Below are 10,525 nucleotides of genomic sequence, written 5' to 3'. Positions count from 1 at the left end.
GACATGTCGCGGCAGCTCCCACCTTTCTTTTGTTGGCATCTGCCTCTGTTGCAACACTGTGTAGACTGTTATAGTCTAAAGTTTAGATCTATAGTTCTTAAAACAGAGGCAGCTTCCTCCAAACAGTGTGACCACAGAGGCAGCTTCCTCCAAACAGTGTGACCACAGAGGCAGCTTCCTCCAAACAGTGTAGGATCACAGGCAGCTGACTCCAGGCAGTGTGGCATCAAAGGCAGCTGCCTTTACACAACAGTGGCAGTTTCTCTGGACACCGGAAGTGCCTTTGCGGGCTACCGCTGCCACGATTTGAGCTTGCCCTTACTGCCGTAATGGCGACTGCTGGGACGGCGGACCCTGGACCCACAGCCCCGACAGGTACCCACCTTCTCCACCTCCTTCCCCCGCTGCCTTCACACCCACATCCCAACACATCGGTTAAACATTCTGTGGCGATTAAAACCAAACAAACGGTGCGATGCGGCGCCGTAGGCTGCGTCGGGTCCCTGGTTAGCATGTTAGCCAGCTAGCTAGCATCGAGGCTTTCACCCTAACAAATGAACAGAGCAGGGGGACTAGCTCGTTTAGCTGCCTCGGGAATACAACCTAAATTGTTGTCTTTATTCACGCAAAGCTTTTCTGAGAAACGTGTCATTATTGATGCTGATAACATGCCACGAATTATGTCCCCGGACCGCGTTGATTCAGCAGTGTTTCGTTGTCAAGCCGGTTACTTGGTTAACGGTGTTGTATTCGGTGAGGGTGAATAAACTGGAGACTGAGGCACGAGGTTGAATTCACATTAGTGACTTCAAATGAAACTATTGTTGGAAAAGTGAACGGGACGTGTGTTGTTGCTGTTTTGAACGGTTGTGTTGGTCCGGGAGAAGTTAACGGTACCAACCCGTTATTCCCTCGGCCGGGACCCCCCCTGCTCTTCCTCCCTCTGTCTGTCCTGATTTGTGGTTACTAGATATTTCCATTTGGTATCGTTAACATTTCACTCCCCACAGTTTCACAGCGGATGTGATGTATTTTCCTAAACACACATCGATCCTATTGGTCGCCTACGTTGTTTTAAGCGATGCCACGGGCTGATCATGCTTCTCTATGGAAGGGACAGTCTTCTGTGGTCCTGTGGTGGTCCCAGTTCAGCCCATGAAGGGTCTGACTGGGATCTCTAATGTCACGTCCATGCTTGGGGAATTGCTCATGAGCTGCACTTAGCTCTGTCTTTCAGTGCCCACACACAGACAGGCGTTGGGATGCTCATGTGTTTAGAGGGGTATTTCCTTTTCGGAGGGCAGGACCTTGACGATAGAGTTTCATCTTAGTGATCCATTTAGTTGTTTGCTTCTCTGTGGAAATGGGAGTCTCTCCTCACCCGCTGGTAGCCACCCAGTCTGAATCAGTGAATAAAAATAGTGGCTTTCCCAGCTCTCCTGTGGCTCCCACATGGCTGAGAGCCTGGAACTGTACAAATACAAGACGCAGCTTTCTGTCAAAACACTCACTTGTGACAGTAACATAATATGGTTTCCTGTCTTAGTTACTGATTGGCCTTGTTTCCTAATCCGGCTGAGAACCAGTGTATTTATGGAGTCTTCATAAAGGATTTGAAGAGAATGCCCGTGTCCCATATTTTTCTACCAGCCTGCAGGGGACATGTGAACAAGGCTGGCAGGGAGTTATTTTGTACACATGGACGAACAGATGGTTTGTCTCTTGTCGTTGGGTCTGCCGCAGACAAGCTGAAGTCATTGTTAAGTAATTAGGTTAGTCTAATTCCTACCTCGAATCTGCTGCACAATGTGTTAGTGTCTGCTTCTGCTTTTCAGCAAAACTGCAATGTGTTGAATCTGTAACCACAATAGAAGATTATTTTAACTAATGATTATCCTGCCAGTTATTTTTGTGAAGTCCAAATCAGTCCAAAACCCACAGACGTGAGAGTTTTTCAAGTGATAGTCTTTTCTCATTTCAGCACTGGCTATAGTATATTTTCTCCCTCTTATATACAGACATGATTTAAATGTGTCCAGTGTTGCTTAATTACTAGATTAAGCCATTTAGGCTGACCCTGTCCTGCTCCACAGATATTAGGACGCAGTTCTGGAGAAGAGCATTACAGCGAGGTACTGGCATGGGTGTGCCTGAGTGTTTCTGTGTGTGTGTCGAATTGCAGACACTGCATGAGTTGTGGTGATATAGTGTGTCATTTTTGTACGTAATGGGAGGGAATGTGGGCAGAATGCTGCTCACAGTTTCCCGCAGGGTTGCAGTGTTTCCCTGCTTACTCAGTAGAGATGCATTGTATTCCGTGATATTAACACTCCCACCTCTCTTGGGTCGAGATGTCCACTTATTGCTCATCGCGTGAATTGGATCTGCTGGGCGAAGATCTCACACGGTATTGGTACTACAGGTGTATACTCTTTCTAACAGCATCTTTTTGTATGTATGTTGACCTGTGGCACTGCAGCATTCAAGTGGATGTTGCCATTGGTTACGAGCTGGAGGTGCTTGCAGAGTGGGCGATAGACGGTTTAAACAGCAGGTTTATGTAAGGACAGAGGAAGTCATCTTGACTATTTCTTTTATCTCAGCTGTTTTTGTTCCGCTCTTCAGGAGCAAAGACCATGTTTCTGGGTGATGTATTTTCAGTTTAACTTCTTACATTGTTTAAACATACACTGTATCAGTAATAACTATAAATAAGAGGAAAAACAAATACAACCAAATATCTCCAACTTCAATTGAGAAAAAAAGATGTCTATGTTAAGTGGAAACATAAATGTAAATATCTATATCTGCAAACATAAGAATATATCAATATCTCTGCAAACAGCTCATAATCAGCCAATTGACATATAGGTCAGGCGCTTGTGTCCGTCTGAATATTAGCATTTTAGATTTAATTTGGGGGATAAAGGCAAAGTAACTCTGACACACAAAGTAGGCTGTGACGGAAAATAAACTAGAACTCATACAATCCAATGAAATAAGGAGGTTATTGTCGACTCATATCCTTCGGGACCAGATGAATCTGGAGCATCCAGCTCATGGGACAAGTAGTTCCAGTTCACTGAGAGCTGCAGGTATCAGCGGCAGCAGTTAGAAACTGGGGCTACATTTAGATCTGGGCTCATCACTGACGTTATAGTCGTCGGCCAGTGCTGGAAATAGCCGGACTAATTATCCAGCACAACGTTTCTCAAACAGTCATTAACAAATTCTTCCATGTTGAAAGCTGCCAACTCATAGCATTTAACATGATTTCAAGCATTATATTTATGCTGCCTCCACCAGCTGATAGGGTTTTGTGAAGTGGAGTCTCAACAAGTGAACTATCAGTTTCATAAGTCTTTTTTGAGTTTTCCTTGTAGGCTCTCAACAGTCATTGTCTCTCAAGTTAACTTGTTTTTCTGTTTTTAGGGACCAGCAGCCTCCGAAAAATGGCCTCTACAGAGGTAAGGACATCACAAACTGCCTCACTGAATTGACAAAACACTTCTGCATTATGCATAGTCCCAAGTTATGGAAATGTTTATCCAGTCAACTCCGTGGAGGTAAGCGGAACAGGTTTACAGAGTTAACGCTTGCGTTCATGCTGTCGTCATCTGTCTGAGATGTCTGGCACTGAAAGCTTTCAATGTTTCCTGCAAGTAAGAGACTGGCCTTTACTGCCGCAGTGACAACAGGTGAAAAATGGAAAAAGCATGTGCGTGGCAGTTTTTTCTTGCAGAGTTTGTATACTGTCAGTAGCAAAATGAGTCAACAATGAAGCAATAAACTCCCAAACGTTGTTACTGTAAGTAGGGTTGGGCCTACACTCATTACAATGTTGAGCCAAACACACACACACACACACACACACACACACACACACACACACACACACACACACACACACACACACACACACACACAAACACAAACACACATACACTATTTACATAAAACATATTTCAATGTTTCCCCCTCCTCAGGTGCCTGGCTCTTCTAGCACAACCCAGAGTATGAAGAAGACCATTGGACACCGGGGCGTCGAGACCTCCACAGGAGAGACCACCTATAAAAAGGTTAGGGGTGGATGGGGGTCAGTGACACGGGTTTGTTGACACCGTCAGCACAGAGAAGCAGAGGTGAAAAGTGGAAAAAAGAACCAGTGTGCACGCCCATATGTTTGGTGTAAATGTTCTAAAATTAGTTCTGAAATTCCTCCCACTAGACGCCCAGAAATAGTGAGTAAAACAGCAGAAATCTCTGAGAGCAAGAAGTTGTTGGTTCCAGTGCTAACTCTCTCTCTCTCTTCCTCTCCAACCTTTCTAGACCACGTCATCTGCCCTGAAAGGTGCAATCCAACTGGGTATTGCTCACACTATTGGAAGTTTAAGTCAAAAAGCAGAGAGGGATGTTCTAATGCAGGACTTTGTGGTGGTCGAAAGCATCTTTTTCCCCAGGTTGGTAGCAGAAGTCCTTGAAATAACATAGTAATCTTTTAGTTTCATGAAATGTGATGGCCCCCCCCCCTGTCTTTTTCTCTGTCTCTCATATTTTTCAGTGAAGGCAGTAACCTGACACCCGCTCATCACTACAGTGACTTTCGCTTTAAGACCTACGCTCCTATTGCCTTTCGTTACTTCAGAGAACTGTTTGGCATTCGGCCAGATGACTATCTGGTCAGTACTTACACCAGACACACACATCCAGGTTTACGAAAAGTGTTTTTGTCACCCCAAATTGAAATGGCAGCATATATATGTAGTCGAACAACTTCGATAAAGTTACTGTGTATTCAGAAATCAGTGGCCTAGAAGCACCATCATTATGCAACTATTATTTGCGCTCATTCCAAAAAAAGCCTTTATTTTGCATATATGTCTTTTTTTTTCTCCACTGTCAACCTCTTTACAACCACTTGGGGTTTTTAGAGTCACTGATGTAGTTAAATTAGAGTTCTGGATATGCCGCCATGTTTTGAATGGATACTAACGCTGACTCCACTTCCTCTCGAAGTATTCTCTGTGTAACGAGCCACTGATCGAGCTGTCTAATCCCGGAGCCAGTGGATCAATCTTCTACGTCTCTAGTGATGATGAGTTCATCATCAAGGCCGTTCAGCACAAAGAGGCTGAGTTCCTCCAGAAACTCCTGCCGGGATACTTCATGGTGAGCCTGGATTGAGTGTTTCCTGTATGAATGATTGTTATTGCAAGTAGGAGCAAGAGTTTCTTTCCAGTTCAAGTGTTTCGAACCTCAAATATCTTTTTCCATTTTCCTGCTCCCTTGTAGAATATAAACCAAAACAAGCGCACCCTGCTGCCCAAGTTCTATGGACTGTACTGCGTTCAGCGCGGGGGCAAGAACATCCGTATGGTAGTGATGAACAATCTTCTCCCTCGGATAATTCCCATGCACCTCAAATACGACATGAAGGGCTCCACCTACAAGAGACGAGCCTCTCCTAAAGAGAGAGAAAAGGCTGTTCCCACTTACAAAGACTTGGACTTCATCGAGGACTTGCCCGACGGTCTGCTGCTGGAATCTGACAACTACAATGCTCTGTGCAAGACTATACAGAGGGACTGCTTGGTGAGTCACAGAGACACTTACTACCCTAACCCCTTATACCTAACCCCAGAGAGTTATTGTTGTTCACTCAAGCTTAGCTCAATATATTATTATTATTATTATATTATTGCAAAATGGATTATAACATAAACCAGAAGTTGATAATTATTTTCTCCGGAGGAAAAGTTTGATACTGTAAACCATGTGTATTGAGGTATGGATCTAGGATCAATATGCTATACAGACACTCAGAACCCGATGACATCTTCTAAGTTTGTAACAATGGAAAACATCACAATTTATATGCCGCAAATTTCCTCAACCCAGGAAATAACGCGCTCAATACAGACCATTAAGTCACACAAATCTACCAATGTTATTAAACCACTGAATGTAACATTAATATTAGTGTGAAAATGTGCTCTCTTTTTTTAACGATTAAATTAGAAAGTATAGTGTACATGCTCCTATTTGAGGGTGTTACTGTCCTTTCCAATTCTGATGTCTGAGTGTGTGTGATTGTGTGATTGTGCCCATGATACAATGTGCGTACTGTACTTTCCCTATTTGATGGCCGTGTCACTCTATGTTTCATTTAGCTATTACAGAGTTTCAAGATCATGGATTACAGTCTGCTGGTGGGCATCCACAACATGGACCAGGCCAGTCGGGAGCGAGAGCGCAGTGGGGGCTATTCGGGGGACAGCGGTGGGTCAGAGGGAGCTGTGACTCCAGACCAGCGCCGGCCGCAAGCCCAGAAGAGTCTGTACTGTACAGCCATGGAGTCCATCCAGGGGGAGGCTCGAGGGAAGGGAGCTTTAGATTCAGAAGACCAGTGAGTCATGTAGCTGAGCTCATCGCAAGCTTTTTATCTGGTGTGTCATCTGTGACTGGCCCTGGACAATTGATTTAAATCTTGTTGCTTCTCTGGCCTTGTTCTTCCAGCATGGGTGGTATTCCAGCTCGTAACAATAAAGGAGAGAGGTTGCTGATCTACATCGGCGTCATCGACATTCTCCAGTCCTACAGGTCAGTGTAGTATCACTTCCTCGCTTAAACGTTTGTTCTTCATTCATGAGCAAGCCTTCCACCTACATTGCCGATTTACATAACTCGCAGTAAATGGTTTTCTTTTCTCTTCTTATTCAGGTTCATTAAGAGGTTGGAACACTCCTGGAAGGCTTTGGTCCATGACGGGGTAAGAGAATACACACCAAATGTTCTATGAAAGAACAGATCAATAAGCAGACGAATTGAGCACAGTGGGTCAGAGTAGAAGTATTAATTGATATAAATAGTGTTGATATAAAAGCTTACTGAAGACTGTTCAAAACCTAATGAAAAGTTGTGCTTGCTGCTGATGTGATAGCACGTAAACTAAAAAATGTTAGTGTATGTGTCAGGTGCTAATGGCTGTGTTGCTTTTTCACTACTTCAGGACACAGTTTCAGTTCACAGACCTGGCTTCTATGCAGAGCGTTTCCAGCAGTTCATGTGCAGCACAGTATTTAAGAAAATTCCACGTAAGTAGGCATTTATGTGCTTAATGTCCATTTAATTGACATTTTATAAATGTCTTGTCCTATCCACCTAAACGCTCTCTGTCTTCTTTAGTAAAACCATCCCCATCTAAGAAGAGTCGTAGTGGAGGTCAGGGAGGTCTTAGGAGGGCCCCCACCCTCGGAGGTCCCACCCCGCTCTCCAGCGCAGCAGGGCAGATATCTCTCGACTCCAGACTGATGTACCACAGCCACTTCAAAAGCACAGAGTCAGAAGCCGACAGTGGTAAGAGCTGAGGCATCCAGAAATTGTCTGCATTCTATCAGTGCGCACACTGGATATACTGGTGTTGAAAGTTATGATAAAAATGTTTTCAGGCGTGCTGTCGGGCAGATCTGATCTCGTTCTGAGGAGCCCTCCACTAGACAACCCTGCTGACAGTGAGGCCAACCTCTCCACCTCATCACTAGGCAGCACAGGAGTCGCCTCCACCTCTCCTCCCCTGCGGTAAAGATGACAATAATAATAATGATAATAATAACTTTAATTGTATAGCACTTATCTTAACACGCTTCTAAAGTGCTTCACAAAATCCATGGCAAAAATAAATACAGTAAAGTTCCCATATGTAATATATTACCTTTGTTCTTCCATCTTATTATTATCATCTCATTATTATTCTTTGCTCCGTTTCTCTGCAGCTCTGTTGGAGTGGACGTGCACAAATCCGCAAACACTGACCACGACCGGGGTGATAACCACAGGTACAGAATGCAGTTAAAGAAAAGGAAGAACAGCATTTTTCTCACTTGTGTTGGAGGTTGTGTCTCACTAACCATTTCTTTTTTCTGTGTCAGTTTTGGCGAAGAAGAGGCTGCAGATAATTCCCGCAACCTCTCTGGAAATGAAGATGTAGTTTCACTATCAGACATCATCCCAGAGACAAACATCTGTTTTGTAAGTATAAACAATGATACATAAATCTGATCTTGAATTTTATTTATGCTTTTATTTTGGCGTCTGTCAGTAGTAGCTGCACATTTCTTATCATAATCCTTGTATTGCTTCTTTCTTTACAGTAAAAAAATCGACACGGTGCAATCCTAGAATGAGGCGTTTCTGGCCTGGTCAGAGGTGGAAGTAAGGATGAAGAGAACAAGCATCCAAAGCAGACCCTCCGTTGCACCTGCGATGTTGTCTCACCCTATACGTACAGTATATGCAGGGGTCATTGGATGATGCTTGGAGGTGCAGCGGAGGTCACAGCGGTGTTTAAAGCAAGGACTGGAACAATAAGGAGCCAGTGTGCGGTAGGGCCTGAGACTTTCCCCGCCACCAACAAAGTCGCTGTGTGTACACTATTTCCACACCTGCCACAAAGCCCCATTGCCTTTATTAACACCTTGGGGACAAAATAAAGGACCCTGAATTGGAAGCTTATGAATAGCTTTGGCAGGGGTTCTCCTTCATCTTTGCAACATGACAGTCTGCTGCAAGGTAAACATAGAATCAAAATAATTACTTGTATATAATGAAAAAGCCCCCTTGTCACCAGTGGATGGTGAAGACAGTCAAATTCTCCAGAAGAGTCTTGTTTGTGCCCATTTTTCACAGCAAGAAGAGACGTGAGTGGGCACAGACAGCCTTTCAGCAGGAATACACACACTTAAAGAGCACATGGAGGGCATAGCCTGCGTTTATAGGAGCGAGTATTTTCCTGTCTAAATGGGTTCACATTTCTGCGGCTCACACTCACATCAGCGCATGTCCATAACCCCTCGGCATGCCTCATGTTCAGGGGGGAAATCTGGGCTATCAGTGGTCATTGTTCGAATCAACACTTGCTGCTGTCAACTCTGCAATCAAGTATGCATTTCAGTTTTTTTCCTGGTTGTGGATGGACAGTATTTGTTTGAAGTCAGACTTTTGAAACGCTGAAGGAATGGGTTGAACCAGATCCCTACGGTAATATAGTTTCACGGTTTGTGATCAGATATTCTGCTGGAAGCCACGGTGGTGCTGCAAAGGTCCAACCAGATCTTGCCGTTGCTGAATGTACATTAACGTTTTTTTTTCTTTTTCTAATTTCATAGAATGTGTCTTAACATGGCAGATCACATAATTACAACCCTGAAAATCTCCCCCTCTGATGTGACCATATGTGCTGGAGTATAAATGAACACGGAAAGATGAGGTGTCGACAGCGCTGCTGAACAGTAGATCCTGTCATATGGTATAAAGTTAATAGAACAGTAATATCCAAGCTTCTATCTGTCATGTGTGTGCCTTTACATGTTTGCTCCGCCCCTAACGTGATGTATAACTGACATTTTCAAAGGTTCGTGTCGTAGTTGTTCAGAGAAACCTGCCTTATCACTACAGCTGACGTCATCAAACTGCCATTTGTATGTCTGGACCAACTCATCAGTTGTCAGGGTTTAAAAGGAATTTCCTATTTTAATGCAAACACTAGTACAATCCCTTTCGGTCACATCCATGTTGAGTGTTCAGTCACTCTTCTGGCATCAGACAGAACAGATCTGGGTCTAATTCATTTCTGCTGGTTACAGAAATGACACACGGCCGCATCCACTCTCGGACCAATATTACCAATCATGTGTAAAACTGTTTTTTTGTAGGTGGTCTTACTCAACCTTTAACTTGGGAGTTCATAATTCAGCGGGATTTTCATAAAGTATCTATCTTATTGTTTAGAGCACTAAACAAGCCCCAGATGTTGCTGAAAACTTTGTACCCCAGAAGTAATTTCCGATTCAAATATTTGAATCGTAGCAGAACTCAAGATCTTAGACATGGTCTAATTTTATGAATTTATCTTCATGTCCGTTAAGCACATGCAGCAGAGAGGGAGGAAATGTGAGTTATGAATATAGAAAGAAGGAAAATGACTCATTGATGCACAGTTGAGGATTCAGAAGACTTTTGTATTAAGAGCCAGCCACGGCACCAAAGAAAAGAGTAGGGAGTTCCTGTGAATGTTCAGGATCCAGTACAGATGACAAAGAAGAAATAAGACACTCCTGAACTGATTTGTTTTATATGGTAATAACACTGGGTTGACCTGTGTTTTGAATCTATTATTAAACTGGATGCGTGTTTTTATTTTTATTTACATTTTTTGGTCAATGATTTTATGTCTGATAGGCTGTTTCTGATATAAACCTGGACCCAGAAGATTTATTTTTTTTTCTCAAAAAACGAATTTAACCTTGGCCTGAAACATTTCAAGAGATATCTCCACATTCCTGTGAAATCCTGTGAGAAGTTCAATTTGCTGCAGTCGTGGTAGCTCTTAGAACCCATTATTTACCACCCTTTGTATAGTTAGGCGAATGTACTTGAAATTTATTAGTTCTGATATTATGCCGAAATGTAAAATGCTGGTTTCCTCAAAACAGATCAGTTTAAAGTTGTATTTAGTCGGTTGAGAGTC

At 43.3% G+C, this 10,525-nt stretch overlaps 1 protein-coding gene across 1 annotated transcript; it reads left to right on the top strand.

Moving 5' to 3' along the window:
- Positions 1-310: 310 nt before the first annotated feature.
- On the top strand, positions 311-10,479 carry LOC133013490 (phosphatidylinositol 4-phosphate 5-kinase type-1 alpha-like). The gene is made up of 16 exons (XM_061080444.1): positions 311-375; positions 3,433-3,467; positions 3,987-4,079; positions 4,330-4,460; positions 4,562-4,679; positions 5,017-5,169; positions 5,293-5,592; positions 6,171-6,406; positions 6,517-6,600; positions 6,721-6,769; positions 7,010-7,094; positions 7,186-7,356; positions 7,449-7,578; positions 7,773-7,835; positions 7,929-8,028; positions 8,151-10,479. The coding sequence occupies exons 1-16, from the start codon at positions 330-332 to the stop codon at positions 8,151-8,153; spliced, it is 1,797 nt and encodes a 598-aa protein (XP_060936427.1). The 5' UTR covers positions 311-329; the 3' UTR covers positions 8,154-10,479.
- The last annotated feature ends 46 nt before the right edge of the window (positions 10,480-10,525 follow it).

The sequence above is a fragment of the Limanda limanda genome, chromosome 11, assembly GCF_963576545.1.
Source record: "Limanda limanda chromosome 11, fLimLim1.1, whole genome shotgun sequence".
Lineage (NCBI taxonomy): Eukaryota > Metazoa > Chordata > Actinopteri > Pleuronectiformes > Pleuronectidae > Limanda > Limanda limanda.
The sequence above is the reverse complement of the archived record's forward strand: the minus strand, read 5'-3'. Positions and strand labels throughout refer to the sequence as shown.

What these genes read in the sequence shown, in the direction of transcription:
- LOC133013490 (XM_061080444.1), top strand. Translation starts at nt 330, where the DNA reads ATGGCGACTGCTGGGACGGCGGACCCTGGACCCACAGCCCCGACAG. An exon ending in TCCTGCCGGGATACTTCATG is followed by an intron (nt 5,170 to 5,292) that starts GTGAGCCTGGAT and finishes GCTCCCTTGTAG; the next exon opens with AATATAAACCAAAACAAGCG. An exon ending in TCCACCTCTCCTCCCCTGCG is followed by an intron (nt 7,579 to 7,772) that starts GTAAAGATGACA and finishes GTTTCTCTGCAG; the next exon opens with CTCTGTTGGAGTGGACGTGC.